This window comes from Equus caballus, chromosome 6, assembly GCF_041296265.1.
Source record: "Equus caballus isolate H_3958 breed thoroughbred chromosome 6, TB-T2T, whole genome shotgun sequence".
Classification (NCBI taxonomy): domain Eukaryota; kingdom Metazoa; phylum Chordata; class Mammalia; order Perissodactyla; family Equidae; genus Equus; species Equus caballus.
Window position 1 is genome coordinate 2,039,729 of NC_091689.1, and position 19,011 is coordinate 2,058,739.

Sequence of the window (19,011 nt, forward strand, 5' to 3'; positions counted from 1 at the left end):
GGTCAAGTTTGGGAATGCCAGTGATTCCCCACTTTCTGCTGGAAGCGTGATAAATGGGTTTACAGAATTTACTTGCCCCGGGACTGGGAGTAACAGGGTAGATGTGTCGGCGTGGGCAGCCTCGGGTTGCGGGACCAAGTTTCCAAGACCTCAAAGTAGTGTGAGCAAGCAAATTTTACTGTTTTCTCTGTGTAGGTCCAAGGGTTTGCAGAAAAGTCTGAGGACCGTGGTCACATATATGACAATAGAATATGCATTAAGCCAAAAGGTTGGTTGCCAGATTGGAATGTACATCTTAGTGGAAGACAGAGTAGAAGAATGATCATTACCAACAATCAAAGCTGTAGTGTATATCCTAACAGGTGTCAACCTCAGATATTGCCCAAGGACTAGACAGTTTCCTTCATTGTCGTATTGCTACATGAGCCACGTGTCAGAAAAAAATTATGTTCAATCAATATCTTAGGTGCTCCCACAGCTCCCTTGAACTTTGGCAGGACCAGGTGACTAGTTTTAATAATGGACTGTGAACAGAAGCCATGTGTCACTTCTGGTCTGTGGCAGTGAAAAGCTCCCATTTGATCCTCCAGCATTATTCTCTGTGTTGTGGAGACCATGGAGGTACTAGGTTGAGATAGATGAACCACAAGATGAAGCTAGTCTGGTCTCTTAAGGCATCATTTGGAAGAAAACTGTCAGACACACAGCAGAAATAAGCTTTTATACGATAAGCCAATGATATTTCAGGGTCAATTTATCATTGCTGCAGAATCATGCAAATTCTTATTCATATAGACCAAAGAATTTATATGTGACTCCTGAGAGGAAGTGATGGGGGAAAACCTTAAATTTGCCTGAGTATATTCTGAATTAATTCTGAAAAATCCTTATTTGATCAGTTTATGTTTTCTACTTCTGGATAAACTAGAGATTTGGAAAAGACACTAAGTTTTGTAACAAAAACAATTTATTTTGCAACAAAAAAGGAACATCTGAGTTTAAATATTTGAGGAAAAACCACACTTGCTACCTCATTATTAATATGATAAGATACATACACTATAACATAAACTATTTTGATGTCAAGTGGATTTATGTTCCAGCTGTGCCACTTTTTGTGTGGCCTTAGACATGCTTTTTAACCTTTTTAAAATTTTACTTTCCTCATTTATGAAAAGAGGAGAATAATAGTACCTAACTTATTGGGTTGTGTTGAGCATTAAATGAGACAATGAGCAGAAATTTCTTAACAGAGGCCCAGGCATGTGGGAGACAATCAGTCAATGTCTATTATGATTTTAATGTTGTTGTTGTAATGGCTGGAAATCCACACAAATATAATAACTTTACACTGAGTAAAAGCAAGATGATTCAATAAATCCCTGTAATGCATGGAAGATGATGTAAGAAAAAGTCTAAGAAAACTGGCCTGAGATTAAGGTTTTATCTTCAGGATATTTTATGATATGTATAGATGCCTCTTGCAATAAGAATCTATTGCAGCTAACAGTGGGCAGCTAATAGAATATGTCTTTAAAGCTTGGAATCTTTGTTTACTTTTGTTTCTAAAAGAAGCAGAAAAGTTGGATGATATTATTTTGTAGAACACTCTACTTATTTTGGAAATATAAGTAAGTAGAAATAGCTTTGCAAGATGGGTATTTTTGTTTTAAAAATCTATGGGTAACTTGCAAGAAGCCAGCCTTTGTGATCCACTGGTTAAGATTCATCGCTCTCAGCTACATGGCCCGGGTTCAGGGGAGCTCATCACCCGTCTGTCGGTTATCATTCTGTGGCAGCTGTGTTGCTGTGATACTCAAAGCTCTTCCACTGAGATTTCAAATTCCAGCAGGGCCATCCATGGTAGACAGGTTTCAGCGGAGCTTCCGGACTAAGACAGACCCGGAAGAAAGACCTGGCCACCCACTTCTGAGAAAAATTGGGCATGAAAACCGTATGAATAGCAGCAGAGCATTGTCTGATAGAGCACCAGGAGGTGAGAGGATGGCGCAAAAAGAATGGGCAGGGTTCTGCTGTGCTGTACACAGGGCCACGAGGAGTGGGAATCGACTCCACCACACTAACAACAAAAAACTTGCAAGAGCAGGTATTTCAATATTCACATGTCTCACGCGTACCATTTGGTTTACAGTCTCCTGATTGCTATCTTGTGGTGAATTGTTCTGTTTACAGCTTTAAAATTGCTGTCTGGTGACAGTCTTCTGTTTCTAATCTTAAGATGGCTGTCTAGCGGCTTTGCTCCCCATGGTTTATCATGCAGCTTGATAATACTGTGAACGGAAATACAATTAGCTAGCGAAGCACCTGCTCAGTTTATAGTTTTATGATTGCAACTTGTAGTATGATATACATCTTGGGGCTTGTGGTGAAATCATTTGAAAAGACAGATTCTGTATAAAATTCTGCAATATGTAAATATATCTTTAAAGATTTATGTAATATATTGTCTCTATATATTCTGTGTATATCTTTTTCTATCTACCTGTATCTATTTATATGTATCTATAGCTATATATCTCTTCTAATAAGGCCTATAAAGTTAAACAATTATAAATTCAGGAATCTTGTAGGGTAAAGTAGAAGCAAATAACTAAAGTCTGAATTTTGACATTCATTTTTTGCTTCTAACCTTTGATTCCCTTATATATCTCATAGCTTCCTTATAATATTTTTCCTCTTGTCATCATCATTTTTATTGACATTGTATCAAGATTAGTTTCTATGCTGTGAGTATTTCAGAAGAGATTTCCTGTGGCCATTTAGCATGTAGTAAACCCTAGAAAATTTACCAGTGTATTTATAAATTAGATACTTTATGTGAGGTTTCACTTCTATTAACAACAATTCATGTAATAACACCACTAGAGATAAATTTACTTATATACCATATTCTCTGATATGTGTAGGGGACAAGTGGTGCCTTTATCAAGCAGATTTATAAGACCCCAAGAAAGGGACACAACTAGTAACCTCTTCACATGGTCACTTAAAACATCTTTTTACTTGTGATTATAGGGCATTTACCTTTCTTGAATGAAAGGAACCCGATTTTCTGTCCTAGATGAGTTGCTTCTGGGTAGTTTGAGGAAACGGGGTGAAATTTTCAGCTGTATCAGAAGAACAGTTGTCACGGGACTAATGAAGACCACTAGTGGTCTTGAATTCAGTCAACGTTGTCAGCATAAAGTATGTTCCTAACAGAATGAGGCTCCTTTTCAGCAGATTGGGAAAGACGAGCGGTTAAGTAGGACGAAAGAAAGATATTTAAGTGGGAAGATGGAGCTTTGAGGGTGAGTGCCACCACTTAGTAATGTTCACGTGACTCTAGATTTGTTTTTCAGTCTTATTTTCCTTATCTAATGACCAGGACTATTCCAATAATACTTATTCCAAACAAGTGTAGTGAGCCGAATGAACCAACGTAGGTAGAATAAGTTTATACATGGGGAAGTACTACGTAATTATTAAGTATTACAACTGCTGTGAAATAAAGTGGTGTCTCTGGAAATGTCAACAGTATCCTAAAGCGTTAGGAACACAAGTTGTTTCTCTTCTTCAGTCTGTCAACCGCTTAAAATGGATAGTGTCCTGATATATCTCACCCTGAACACTAGGAAATGTGTGCATGTCCGTGCAAACAGCAGGAGGTGCAATCAACAGGATCTTTAAAGTCCCATAACTGAACCAATTTAAGAGAACTTTCTCCACTATACTATGCTGAAAATATATTTCCTGTCCACTGACCCAGATGATGTCAGATGTAATCAAATAATCATAGCCGTTTGAAAGAATAATAGAATCAGGAATGAGCAGGTATTGGGGGTCTTGAAGGGCTTACATTTTAGAGGCATGAAGAAAGAATAAACGGTATTTAAAATAGAAAATTTAGAATGAGAAAGTGTTGAGAGAGGATCTTGTTCACATGATCAATGTCTCTGAAATCAGTCTCACATATTTCCATGGGCTCATCTCAAGTCACTCGTCAGTTGGTTGACTGTTTATGGCCCCAGTCCCCCTCTCTCACTTCAAGTACAGTACTAACATTTGACATTCTTTATAACAAAAGATTCGCCAGAACTATCTTTGCAAACTGTAATGAGGGTAGAAAAAAATCATAAAAATATTAATCTTATTTGGTTACAACCTATGAATTATTTCATAATTTTTTTATTCCCAAAGAAACAAACCAACTACAGTTAATTAAGCATAGTCTGCACAGATTAGTAAGTCTGTACACATCAATAGGAATATGTGCTTGTTGGTAAAAACATATGGAATGTATCCCATTTCAAACAACTGAAGGGTTCTGAGGAGTAATTAATGAGATTCATAGATAGACAAAAATAAGCCCATTTTCATATCTTCAGATTATTAAATCTAGAACAAATCTTTCCTTTCCCGATTGGTTTTTCTCATAACAAATTTCTGACACAGAAGAGAACATTTGTTTCATATTTTATTGAATTTCATTTATATTAAATTAAAAATATATTTCTGACAGATTCATGTAACAAAAAGGCAGAACAGTTTTCAAATTGTTCAGCTGGGATGATCAGTATGGAATGAGGCAAAGCAGGCCGCGTTCTCTAACCGCCTTGTACAGGTACGATTCTTTCCCAAGAGCCAAGAGAGCATCCTTGAGAACTAACAGAAAAGCCCAATTACAGAAATTGAAAATACTCTTTCTCCCTCATTCTCAAATAACAACAGAAATTGAGGGGCGGAAAGGAGAATGGGGTGAAGGGTTGGAGGAGAAGAAAGAATAAGGGAAATTATACTAAAAATATACCTAACATTAAAAAAGTTAGTATGTGTTAAGTGCATAATCCTTCATAGATAAAATAGAAAAAAAATCAAAATAACATTACATCACACACAATTGGCATATCCTATTGTGTAAGCGAGTGCAGAGGGTGAACACGTCACAATAGTGCTGAACACAGAATCACAATTCGTGTCAAAATAACTTTCAACCAAAAAGAAACAATCACAAGCCAATTACTTATATACAAATCAACCCTAAAGACAATTATGTTCCAAATAAAGATGTCCACGAAAAGAAAATGAAAACAACATTATCCTTATTTACAAATGCAACTAGCCATGTCTTTAACAAGCTATAAAAATACTATTCACATTTTCAAACATACAGTAGTATTTTTTTGTTTATTTCAAAAAGGCAGCTAACTTTGAACACTGGGATTTAAATGAAACATAGATGGCTTACCAGCTAGGTACTTTTGCACCCCTGTCCTTTGAAGATACTTCATAAGAGAAAGGGCTCATTTTCTGTTTACAAGTTAAGAACATAAGGGAATGAATACAAATGCATATAATACCTTAAGCCTCTACCTTTTTGGTCAAGTGTCTCCCTTTATCACCTGTACTGATCTTAGTCAACTCCTTTGACACGTGTATGAGATAGTGTTTGAGAGAAGATTTAACACGACTTATTTTATTGTGCTATGAATTGTCTTGCAGATTGATCTCATTTTCATTTGATCTTGTTATAATGGTGCTCAAGAAAGAGATGAACCATTAGTCACACCATGCGAAAATGCAGTTTCGACATGTAGCGATGCAAGTCCCTGGTGCTCACAACATGAGATGGAGACAAACCAGTCAGTGAGGTGTGCATTCAAAGTTAGCTGCCCTCGCACAGCTGCTCAGTTTAATAATCGACCCATTAACAGCAGTACCAATTTATGCTACATATTTCAAAGTACCTTACTTTAAAAGAACAGCTGACATATCTACATTTAGAAAATAACTTTCATAGTTGATTACTGGAGTAATCCCAAAAGAGTTCTTGGAGCGCTATGGTGTAGTCCTGTCACTCCCCCTCCCAGCCCCTGAGACATCCAGAAATATGCAGGAAAATGACTCTCACATTAGGGAAAAGGTACAACCTTCCATTAACCAAAAAATCTGGAAATGATACTCAAAAACCAGGTTATGTCAATACATAGGACGTATGATTTGCTTTCCTTCCAAAGGGCTACAGGTCTGGGGGAAACATCTATATAACAGGGATCAAAAGAGCAATAAAGGCAAAGTGGTTTGGACACATCAGACTACTGCGTGTAGGGATGAAACTTCGTTTTCTTCTATTTGTATATTTGGACAAATAAAATCACATCTTGTTATACAGTTAAAACTCATTACAGCATTGAAAAAAGATCCTTAAAGAGAGAGAATGGCAACCTATTGACAACGTGGATTCTCATTACAGTGAACCTGCACTCGTTATGTTTGTCAGATGGATAACCGACCAAGGGGAGAACTGCAGGTGGTCCTCAGAGCTGAAGAGCCTTTACCTTGATGATAAAATTCTTCATTTGTGAGAAGAAAAAAAAAAAATTACTGCAGCTGCGATATATTTGCGACCAGGAATAAAATAAGATAGAGCAAATAAGTGAATTTGCTGGCTAAACTAACTTCTCATTATATGTAAGGTTTTTATGGAAAGATTAAATCTGAGACCCGCTAAGGGTGTGTGCACATATGTGCGTTTCAAGATTCATCACAGGGCTGACTTCTAAATTCCGACAGAGAAGGACATCGATCTTCACAAAAAAATTTAATACGGGTTTCCCCTGCTACCTGAAAGTTCGTTTTACGCCACTTCGCTTTTAAGAAAGGCCTTCCTTAGTACTTGTTTCCACTAACAAAGAAATTGGAAGAGGCGAGAAGCGCGAACAGCCTGCCATGGCGTTTCGCACGGCGCTGCGCCCACGGGGAGCCCGCTGCCCAGCCTGCCCGGAGCCGTCCTCGGCGCCGGCGCTTGCGGCCCCGTGGCTGTGCACTGTGTCCGTGAGCATCTGTGCTTTATCTCCTTTTATTTTGGTGGGGTATTTTGGGGGTCTGGGAACGCTAAAAAATTCTTGCCATATAAATTAATGGTAACTGTTTGCTTTCCGCCCTCTTGGTTCTCTGGGTTTCTAAGAGCGCTCTACTTTCGGAGAGCAGAGAAGACCGGTATCACCAAGCATACTGTGTGCGGTATTTCTTTGAGAAATAATTTAAACAATGCCCAAACTGTTAGACTCTTATATAGACAAGTCAGGCTTTTGAGGGCAGAGGCTGGGGTAGTATTCCACAAAGCAGGTGTGGGGCCTCCAAGATCCACTATGGCTTAAGGCAGGGACAGCGTGAAGAGGGCCGCTTTGAACTAGGATGGTAGAAAAGCGAATAAAATGGAAGCGGTTGTGCCGATGGGAAAAGAAGTAAGCCTGGTATTTTCTTCTAAGGTCCAAACAGAAATAAATTTTTCTGCGATTCCCAGTGAGATAGTCACTTACTTGCAAAGCTGACTGTCAGAGTATTTTCCAGGGAAAGTGTGTGAATCCCCCTATGAGATTGGGGCTTAGGGTCTTTTCAGCTTGTGCCTAGAGAAGCATTTTCTTCTGGTCAAAATATCACCTGGCTGGGAAGAGGTGAGGCAGGGGTCAGCAAAAATGGCACAACTTACACTCACACCTCTACAAAATCAGTGGGACTTAGTGTCGTAAATTTCTGCTATTTTTATGGAGACGTTTCTTTTAATGAAAAGAACAAAGCAGCGCATGGTGTGAAAGGTCATTTGTCAATACAAACACAAGGGTTCCTGACCCAACGCAGTGCCCACGACAGCTCCGTTTGCAGCTGTGGAGAGGACTCTTCTTGAAAAGACACCTCTGGATTAGGAAAATTGTGTTACTCTGCCCAGAAGTATAAAGGCTGGCCCCATTGTAAAATCACTATAATCAAGGTCCTCACTGGTACCGTTATTTTAAAGTTACACCCAATCTAATCTGTATAATGTTACACATTCTTAAGCAAATACAATCAAGAGATGGGAATCTCCCTGTATATGTCTACGTGGGTACACAGCTGCCCTTCAAAGTGCATACACACCAGGAGAGGCCCAGCAGAATTCTCTGCCTGTAGCACATCCAGTAGATTGAGTTTCTCTGGCTTTTTAACAACTAGAAGCTTATAAACCTAGATTCCTCATTCACCCTATTTAAAATCATTGCTCTAGTAGCTAGAGTCCAAAATAATGGAAATACAGCAGTTTGAAATGCTTGGTTTAGCGTTTATTTATCAGAATAATGTTAACTAATCCCTTGGATTTTTTTGGAAACAGCAGGGTATCATGGAAAAAGAGATATGTGTTACAAATTAAGTGTATTTTGTTTGTTTACTAAATGGCGCCACTTACTCTTTGTCTCTGCATAAGGTAATGGAACATTTACGTTTCCCTTACTTCATTTTGAAGACCTCTTACTTAAAGTCATATGTAACATATTTTCCTGTTAAAACTCTACAAGGTGGCGTTTGCAATTAGAAATTTAAAAATTTCTCTTTACACTGAATACTTCTAAAAAATAGTGAAAGAATAAGACAATGAGAGAAGATTTAATCGTAATGCTTTAAAGCAAGTTTTCACAAATGGAACCAGTTCTTTATGTATCTACTTTCAGCTAAACCTAATAACAATTTTAAATGGTAAACTTATTTTTTACTATGCAAAATCCATCCTACATTTTCATATCCTGCATTTTATTTTGTTATGTTGTATTTTGTGGTTAATTTTCTAGTTTGATTTAACAATATTAAACTCATTTAATGTCTGATAAACTAACTAAATCTACATCTTACAGTGTTATCATAGTGCTGCCCAGTTATAGACATGCTTTCATGATCACCTTTCCTATTACCTTATGAACTACGTCTACTAGTTAAATAATCAACATTTATAGACGGATGAATAATTCAAGTTTTGAAATAAAGGTTAGATAGCTCTAGAAAAACTCGTATTTACATCCTTCCTTGTTGGGCTTAAACAATTTTCGTTTTCTTTTCACTTTTGACACTTCAAGAAGCATGTTGACAGCCCCTCCAACGTCCTCTAGCAGCAGAATCTCACGGTCCTTCTGCTGATTTGTCCTCAGCATTGAGAATATCCAGGATCTTCATGCCATGTCCTGCCTTTAGAAGGTATTAACACACACATCAAAACACTTAAACACTATGTCTTCTCTCAAGCTACAGATATTCAGTCATTCTTCCTAATTTGATAAGAAAGAATCTCATCTCTAGTTTGTTTTTGTAATATAATATGAGTTTTGCATTTTTTAATGCTATTTCAAGAATATTACTCAAGAGAGAACTCTCGTCTTAACCTTTGCCATTAAAACTTGGAAAATCAGTTGCTGCTCAGCAGTCCAAGTATCTCTTTGTGATGCAGGATGCTTTGTGCTTCTGGGTCTACCCTGGTTTACAGGACATCTTTTCTCACTGTCTAAGAACTACTTCTTTAAATAATCATGTAGTTGTACAGTCTCTCCTTACCTGAAAATAGGATTCCCCAAGCTAAAATTTGGTGATTTAAAAAAATAGTCTGGGGGCCGACTCCGTGGCCAAGTGGGTAAGTTTGCGCGCTCCGCTGCGGCAGCCCAAGGTTCGGATCCTGGGTGTGGACATGGCACCGGTCGTCAGGCCACATTGAGGTGGCGTCCCACATCCCACAACAAGAAGGATGTGCAACTAAGATATACAACTGTGTGCAGGGGGTGTTTGGGGAGATAAAGCAGAAAAAAAATAGTCTGTGTAGTTTTCCTATTAATTCTCCTCAAAATGATTTCATTGGTTCTGCATATTTGCATTGATAGTACTGGTCTCTGGAATCTGAGATTTCCATGCATTTTGCAGGCTTTAAATGGCATTTTGATTTCGCTCTACTGACTTGAATAAGTTATTCTTTGGAACAAATGAAACTCTTTTTTCTTCCTCTCATTCACTCTGAAATAGGAGGATAAAAATAAAACAAAAGAGAAACCCTAAAACAACTGAAATCAAGTATGTACTATAGAAATCATAAAAAAAATACACTAAAGTGGAGTTCTTGTGGAGTGTTTTGGGCCACTTGGATTATACTTGCACTTATCTTCGGTTATTAATGGGACATTACTTGATGTGTAAGGGTCTTGTGTTGTCAGATGAACGAGGCTACATTCACTGAATACATTTCTTCTACCGTAACACTAAAAAATTTACTTCTTTTCCTTCTCCAAAATAAGTGATTCCACTTTCCCTATCCCAGTAGAAACCATATAAATTTTGTAAATCAGAAGACAAAGTCAAGTTCCAGTATCCAACGAAGGTGCTGTCAGTGATAAGTTGGTATAGATTGATCTAGAAAGAAGGCTTATATCCAAATTTTCAGAAGTACTGATGTAAGGTCACCTTTTCCTCGAGACTCCTCTGAATGGGTGAGAGAGCTCTGAGCTGTTAGACTGTGGCCCCCGCATCATTCTGTGCCTTCAGTCCTAGAGTTTGTGGTTGAACTTCACTGGAAGTGATCTTGCAGACCCCTCCCTCGCTCTACCTCACTCTTTTAGCTTACCTCACTTCTCGTAATTTAGTAAGAAAACAATCGCCTCCAAGATTCTTAGCCAAAGACCAACATCTGCTGTTGATTTAATGGTCAAGTTGGAATACAGATAGGCAATTAGCCAGTGATGTAAGCTCCGTCCAGACCAGTTTGTGTTTGGATGATAACATTGAAACTATCTTATTTGTCAACTTCAGTAACTTGTAAGATGTTTAATTCATGTCCCAAATGCATTCACAGGAGATCTTTTAACAAACGGCTGATTTTATGAGGACTGCTCATAAAATAGTCCACACAATCTTATTCCTTGTACTTATGGAGAAATTTGAATGTCATTCCAAATAAATCTAGACGGTAAAATGTTAAGTCAGGGATAACATTGCATTTATCTGGGTGTTCGCACATAACCCAGTGCTTTCAGTAGACTTCAAATAAATACCTTTTGGAGAAATAAGGGAGCTGAACGGATGAACTGATTTACTTTTTCAAAATAGGCAGAAACCTAGATTTCTTTGCCTTTTTTTTCCCTCTAAACTCTCTGCTTTGCCAATGGAGGTTTTTAGTCTAATTGCTTTCTTTTAGGCGATAGACTTGAATTTGATCCCAATACTTTAACATTAGAAAGAAATATTTTTAAAAAATCCAGATGACTTGGGGCAGCCTTTCCTAGAAAAGAGACATATCCAATTTTCCTAATTACTGACCCGAGGCCCCCTTTTCCTGGAGACTCCTACCATTTGTTCACATTGGCTCATCTTAACTTAGTAGGTATTCTTTTAAAATCACATGTAATAAAGATGATTCTAGAACTAGGATGTTATGTTTGAAGAAAAAGTTATTATATAAAGTATCAAAAGATTAGTATGTTGGATATTAAAATAATTACATGAGAAGATTTTTCACGTTTATTTACAACTTTTGACCCAAGGACCTATCTATACACTGTGAGTGTTTATGTATTTCTTTTTATTATACCAATTTATGTGCAAAGAGTAACTTTCCACTTAATATAAATAGAGTCTCACACGGGAAATTCCATGGAATTCAAGCCAATCCTTACTTGCATTCCTTCATATGCAGTGTACAAACTGGACAACTTTCCTTGCGTAGCAAATGTGATATCACAAGTAGATAATGTGCTGGCCCCCTCACCACAACCCCTGGATACTGTTCTAAAGTCCTCATTTGCGTGGTCTGGCATTTCCACAGTCTGTCTTTGTCTTAGCTTTTCTTAAAAAATGTACTTAAATTAGTTATTTTGCTGGTTACTTCCATATTGCTTCATTCAAAATCCAAAATGGAGTTCGGAGAGAGAACAAATAAAATTATAGCTTAAGTGCAAACTACATTTTTGAGTATCTGCCAGGTAGACGTACCCAATCCAGTGTTTCTTCCAGTTCAATGGATTCCCATTGGACCACCCCTGAAAGTGTCAGCAGTTTTCATGAACCACACAGAGCTGTCTCTTAGTTTCCCTTCTACTCTTAACATTACCAACTGCCTATCAAGTACTGTCACTTATGGAGGAGAAGAAAATGTTGAAGAATCGAAAGGAAAGGGGGTACATATTCAATAGTGTGAAACGTGGAAGTTAGATTTGATGTTACATTTGACTAATATCTTGACCTCCCCTTCCAATTTTAAAGACTGTATATTTAAAATAGTGGGTGTTTTGCCATATTAAAATATATATTTTAAAAAATTGTCAGTTATAGCAACACATAAGAAGCTTTGATGTAAAAATCTTTGCAATTAGAAATTAAAGCGAAACATAGGGGAGAAAGGAATATGAAGAGACAGATCGAAGCAAAATAAAATGAAAAAAAAAAACAGAAAAAGGCCTCCTAACATAATTGCTAGTTATAACTTTGACGGAGATTAAAAAATTACGAAAGCTGAATTGACCATTCTTGCCTGTCAGGATAGAAACTGTTGGAGAAAGAAATTGGATTCTCCATCTCAGTTACTATCATATGTTATAGAAAAGGTTATCCTTTTGTTCTAATGGAAACGTTATTAGAATTTCCAGGGATGCTGAAAATGCAGATATCAGTTCCTACAAATAGGAACGGATAGCATGGGTCTTTCAAGCATCTGCATTAAAAAAAAAGAGAGAAAGAAAAAGGTTGAGAACTAGTTTGACAGCAGGCAGCGTTGTCTTATATTTGCCTTCTCTAGCTGTTCCAGTCTCCTGACCAACCCATGCAGAGAAATGAAGAAACAGTGTGGTTCCTCCTGTCTTTCTCTTTCTGTCCTTCCTTCTAATGTTCAAGTTAGATAAGCACGTAACTATCATTGCATCTCTAGAGCTTCCATTGGGAAGTGTCAAAACTACTGGCCTTGGGTGTAGAAGGAAGACCATAAGAGAAAGAGAGGCGGGAGGAAAAATTGGAGTGGGCATGTCTCTCCACGTTAAAACCACTGCTGAGCTTACACCACAGTATTTCGGTGTCTGTAGGGTGGAGGAGGCAGCACAGTGCCTGGCTTCAATGAGAACTCAGAGAGGTATTCAGGATTCTCTGCCACAATAGGCCGGATCCGTCCATTTTGTTTATAAAAATATTTTGTGCTGTACTCCTGCAGGTAGTCTGGGTGCTGAAGGGTGCTCCGAGGCGGCAGGCTGTGGTTCCAGTAGTCAGGGTTGTCGAATGCCTTCTTGGCCTTCTCTGGCACAGACAGTACGTTGTTCTTCAGGTACTCGGCATTCCCCAAGGCGTTGGCAAAGGTGTTGAGGTACAGTGGCTCATTCACATACTCATCCTCTGCCTTGGGCGGACCGTTGGAAGCACTGTGATATTCAGGATTATCCAAAGCTTGAAGGTCTCCATTTTTTCTTCGAGAAACAAAAGGGTTCTCTTCCACAGGGTGCAGGTACTCTGAGGGAGCACAGAAATATCAGTTAGTTAGCAGCTACTCTGATGGAGCACAGAAATGTCAGTTAGCACCTATTTTCTGGAAAGGGTGAATCAGACTGAAGTTATACGTAATGGTAGCTTATTCTTCCCAAACAATAAAGCCGTAGATTTGTTTTCATATATTCTTACTGAAACTGTTTTGTGGATTACTGCTGTCATAAGTAAGCCAAAAATGTTAATGACAAAACAAGGCACCATTAAGACCAGGATCAGAGTTCCTGTCTTTAAACTGTTCTATTTTCCTTCTAATTTCTTTTGTCTCTCCTACATATGAGGCCAGTCATTTAAATACTTCTGTTTTCTAAAAGTCAGTAATTTATGTTGCAAGATAAGACAATCTATCAAAGTTAAATATCCTTTAAGTGTGGAGAAATTAGAATTTTTTAGAGCATATTGGAAAATCAAAATATCTATAGCTTAATTCCATGCCAAGATGAACAGATGAAGTGAAGGGATTGTGCTTTTAATCTGTTTGGTTTGCTGTGAATGTCTGTATAGGTAAAAAGGATTTGATTATAGACAATGGCCAGGAAGCTTTACACACAGGAAAAGGAATATCTAAGGAAAAGTTTCAACCAATAAAACAAATCTGATAGACATCTAACATGCCTCTAAATTGACTCACTAGATGATACATATGCTTAACAATGAAGTATAATCAAAACATGTATTTCCAATGGCTAATCATAATCACCAAATAGCAAACTACTAGTTTGAATTATATGAAATCACTATTTTGTAGGTTGAAACCAGTCATATTGTGGCTATTTTGTGTAATTCAATCTAATAAATTCATCTAAAATAGGATTTGGCCCAGAATTTTTAAAAATGCTGCTAATTCATGCTGCTTTCTTCAAATTTAATTCCACTAGTGTTTATAGTATAGACTATATAGAGACACATATACGCATATATAGTAGACTTTTTTGGAGGGGGGGGTGAGGAAGATTGGCCCTGAGCTAACATGTGTTGCCATATTCCTCCTTTTGCTTGAAGAAGATTGTCCCTGAGCTAACATCTATGCCAGTATTCTTCTATTTTTTACTTTTATTTGTATGTGGGGTGCTGCCACAGCATGGCTTGATGAGCAGTGTGTAGGTCTGGCATTAGCAGTGTTAAGCACACGAACTTAACCACTATGCCACCAGACAGGCCCCGAGTAGAACTTCTTTTTTGTCCTCTCTTTTAGTACATACACAAAAGTGACACTTACCTATTCCTATTTTGGTGCTAGGGCAGGGAGAGGACACAATTTTTTGTTGAGATGCCACCATTCTGAAAAAGCTTTCTATCCCCTATATTTAGCCTGACACGTAGAGAGAGAAATCCCATCAACTCAGGGTTCTTTTTCCCTGGATATAGGCCTCCTGGATGTCATTAAGTATTTAGCATCACATGCAAATAAAAAGACCGTAACGACTATCCCACCATCATATAGTACATGAACTACAGGTCAATGATTTACAAGGCACTATCCTTTCATCCTCATAACAGTCCTGTGAAAAAGGAAGTACAGAGTGTATTTTCCCAGCTTTATAGAAGGAAAACTGATGGTGTAGGAAGAATACAGTTAGTATTGAACTAGAATCCAGATCTTCTAACTCCTTTTGAGTAACCTTCTGGTTCTACTGGTCTGCTTTCATTCTTGCCGCTGCAGGAGTAGGGTGAACTTTACACTTCATACAAGTTTTAGTTTGAATGGTTCTGAAAGCTACTGTCATTTTAAGAAAAATGTCTGAAAAAACTTTGAAGGGTGCCAGAATTTGATTTTTCTTACAAGATTTCTGAAACTTCTTAATTGAAAGTATGGGAATTTCTGTACTAAAATTCTCTACTCTCTGTGAACTGGGCTAGCATAGACCAACCTTCTACAGAAACCTGGGTCTCTGAATATCCAGAGACAAGATCCAGCATGCTCCACAGAGAGCACATAGCCTGATTTGCCTTTCTCTTAGAAGGTTCACGTTACCATTTCTACTTATCTGTCATCCTGATGCAAACTTGTATGGCCATGAGATTACAAATAGAGAAATAACTTTATGGTTGAGCTGAGAATCTTCCCAGAGAGTATTCCACTTTCAGGGCATTTGTCAAGTCTTCTCCAAACCTACATGTGTGTCACCACTGGGCTACTATAAGCATTCAGTTCTTCATTACAGTAAAAATTTGTATCTAAATGGATATATTTTAAAAGGTTGTTTATCATATGGACTTAGAGATCCCCAATTGCATTTTATAAAAGAGAATATAACTGTATATTAAAGAATATAATTGGCCCTCATACAGTTATAAAATATAATTTACTATTGACACTGAAGACTTTTCAGTGAGGAAGATTAGCCCTGAGCTAACATCTGTGCCGGTCTTCCTCTATTTTTTGTATGTGGGATGCCTCCACAGCATGGCTGATGAGCGGAGTAGGTCCATGCCTGGGATCCAAACCCATGAACCTGGGCTGCTGAAGTGGAGTGCATGGAACTTTAACCACTTGGCCAAGAGGCCAGATCCACAATCATCAGTTTTTAATAAGTCATCCATTTTCTCCTTTCCATGATGCTATTAACATAAAAGAAAAGAAGCTCTTTCAAAATTGAAATCTTTTTTGACTTTGGTGTTTAACATTTCTACTACTAACTTTGTAAAACCACAAATCATGAATATTCTCAAGATGTAATGGTATACATATAAGTATATGGAGGGCCAGAATTTTAATTTTGGAAATGTGTCATGGAAGAAATCATAATTTCCTATAATAATTGAGGTCATTTCAATGACATCATTTTAATGAATCAACCAAATCTTTTATTGGTGCCATCAAAAGCTTCGGACAGTTTTGCCAACAATTCCAGTCTTTCTGCTCTCCAGAGTAAGTCCAACAAAGCAATGGTTCTGAAATCTTGTGATATGCTATCTCATTGAAATATTCCAGTAAAGCCGTGTTTAGATCAGCGCTTCTCAAGCTTAACTGTGCATAAAAGTCACATGGGGATCATGTTAAAATATAGGTTCCTGTTTGGGTGGGGCCTGAGATTCTGATTTCCCAAAAGCCCCTAGATGGTGTGGATACTGACGATTCAGACACCCTACTACAAAGAGCAGCAGCCTGGGCCTTTTCTGGGTCACGAACGTTACACAGTCCAGTGATCTGGCAATTTCCCTTCTACACTTTGCTTATTTTGATGGAAGTGAATGTCAAATGCCAATCATTTCTGAACATTCTGTTCGTACCTTGTTTGGGTTTGTCTCGCATAGGGGTCATGTAACCTTCCTCATCCAGCTCTCCTCGTGGGCTCCGTTCTGTGGCAAACACTGTGGGGTCGGCGCTGTACCTCTGGGTGCTGCTATCCTCTTGGACATGGGGTGCCACTGGCTTGCGCAGGGTGCCGTTACAGCAGGAGTCATCGAAAATCTCGGGGGTAGCCCCCTGAGCAACGGGAGCTTCTGGGATGGTGCTGGTGGTGGCTCTGTAGGGCACGGGCACTCCTTGTTCTGCGGCAAAACCTCCGTCTCGGTACACAAACTGGTTCTGTCAATAGTAGAGACACATTTGGACGGAAGTTATTGTTAGGAATAGTTGTGAAAAATGACTGCTAATAACCTAAAGTATATGGAAGTTTATCTTTCAGAGAAAAGTCAGTTTTTATTGAATTTTTTTCCCTAATGTCTAATGAACGTGAGTTACAGACTAGAAATAGCTACAATTCCAATTTTTCTTAAAACGTAAATCATGGGAAAACAATTTGGAAATATATATTTTAATTTTACTAACCATCTACTGCATGATCTAATAAAAGAGTATTTCATGTTCTTTTCCCACAATTGGCTATTTTTGATGTCAAATTCACAGTGGATTTTCATGACAAATGGCAATGCCATTAATTGCAGACAGTTGCCATTAAGAACAGAAGCACAATGATGCCATTTGAATGGTGTTATTTCCTTGTTGCCTTCTATTCTGTTTTTTCTGTGACTGAGTCTCCAGTACCTAACCAGAGAATCTTTGCTGAGATTCTAACTTTTTAGTACATGACCTATAATCATAGAATTAAAGGTAACCTCCTCACCCAGAAGGACAATTTATGAGCCTAGGAAAATCCTTCAGATGAAAATCGAAAGCTACTATTGGTGAATGATATCTCAATTTTGGATTATCTACTGAGACAAAACATATCTGCCGTGGCAGCTACATAATCTACAGCAAATTCTTAATTCACTGTTGGCAAAGGTAAACTGAGGAAATTATGAGGAGACAAGAGAGAGGGAACATGGTAAGCAAAGACCAAAAACCCTAAAAGATGAAGGTTGACTGTGAAATACTTACTCCTGACATGGGGGTGTAGGCAGGAGGAGGGCTGTGTCCAATGTCACTCTAATAGGAAAGAAAAATGGGATGATGGATATAATAAGAGGTGACATGAATGAAAAAAAATAAAAAAGAAAAGAAAAAGAAAAGCCACACGACTTGTATGAACCAAGGGGGAAAACATGCACCACAGTGGAGTTTGCTAAATGGTGAATTTGTGCACTCTGACCACAAGCGAGTTTATTTGTGTGTTTTGAGGATATTAAACATTTAAATTCAATCCCTGAAAAGGAAAATTATATAGAAAAAGTAAAATTTTTAGATGGATTAAAAATTAAGTTGACAATGAATATTCTTCTGATTAACCCTGGAAGAAAGGGAAAAGCAGTGAATGATTAACCTCAGTTGTATATAAGGAACTGATCCTTCATCACGTGTTAAATGACCACATATCCAGCATGAACTTTTCTCTTATAAGAAGAAACTTATCTAGAAGGAGATAGAAGTGGATTTCAGTTTGCCTGGAATAATTTTTGCTATCGAGTTAAGTGTATTTTTTTACCCTTTCAGCAAAGGGTCGACCTTTTAGCTTCTCCTTTATAAAAAGGAGACCATTTTCTTTTCAGTATTGCTTTTTTTTTTAAAGTTAATAAACAACAGAAAATCTTAGAAAATCAATTCCTTTCCTGGAAACATGTTTTACATATATCACTTTCATGTATTTAAAATCAGTCACAATCAGATTTCAGTTTTAAAAAACCAAAAACACATCTATATTCTCATAGCCTATCACTCCAGCCTATGGACTAAATAAAAGTGGATATAAAAATATGATAGATATTAAAGACAATATTCCTTAGGGTAAGTAGAGGGAGTTGTATGAATACCAACTCTGGTTCTTAATATAAAACTATTCACTCATTAAACACATTTCTAGGCACTGGAGATAATCAATAGTGCAGATAAAAGCAGCTGATTTTGGGGGCTGGCCTGGTGACACAGTGGTTGACTGAGCATGTTCCACTTCAGCGGCCCGGGGTTTGCCGGTTTGGATCCCGGGTGCGGACGTGGCACCACTTGGCAAGCCATGCTGTGGTAGGCGTCCCACATATAAAGTAGAGGAAGATGGGCACAGATGTTAGGTCAGGACCAGTCTTCCTCAGCAAAAATAAGAGGATTGGCAGTAGATGTCAACTCAGGGCTAATCTTCCTCAAAAAAAAAAAAAAACCAGCTGATTTTATTAAGCTTGCATTTGCTACATTCTGGCTTTAAGTGAATAGAGATGACTACAATAAACCTCAAAGACTACAACATATTGAATCATTTATGGAACATAGCTAAATATTATTCCAGGTCAATGTCTTTACAATTTAGAGATTCATAAAACAATGTA

The 19,011-nt window shown here is 37.9% G+C and overlaps 1 protein-coding gene across 6 annotated transcripts in view; it reads right to left on the bottom strand.

Annotated features, from left to right (window-relative positions):
* Positions 1-11,290: 11,290 nt before the first annotated feature.
* The window catches only part of ERBB4 (erb-b2 receptor tyrosine kinase 4), a 1,102,331-nt gene continuing 1,094,610 nt past the window's right edge, over positions 11,291-19,011 (bottom strand). For 3 of the 6 annotated variants that reach the window (XM_001488767.6, XM_023644063.2, XM_023644061.2), the window contains 3 exons: positions 17,636-17,683; positions 16,543-16,840; positions 11,291-13,275 (listed from right to left, as the gene is read on the bottom strand). In XM_001488767.6, the coding sequence (XP_001488817.1) occupies positions 12,830-13,275; positions 16,543-16,840; positions 17,636-17,683 (792 nt within the window). In that variant the 3' untranslated portion in view covers positions 11,291-12,829. The remainder of the gene's footprint in view (positions 13,276-16,542; positions 16,841-17,635; positions 17,684-19,011) is intronic. The other 3 variants (XM_023644065.2, XM_023644064.2, XM_070270446.1) reach the window with 1 other exon arrangement.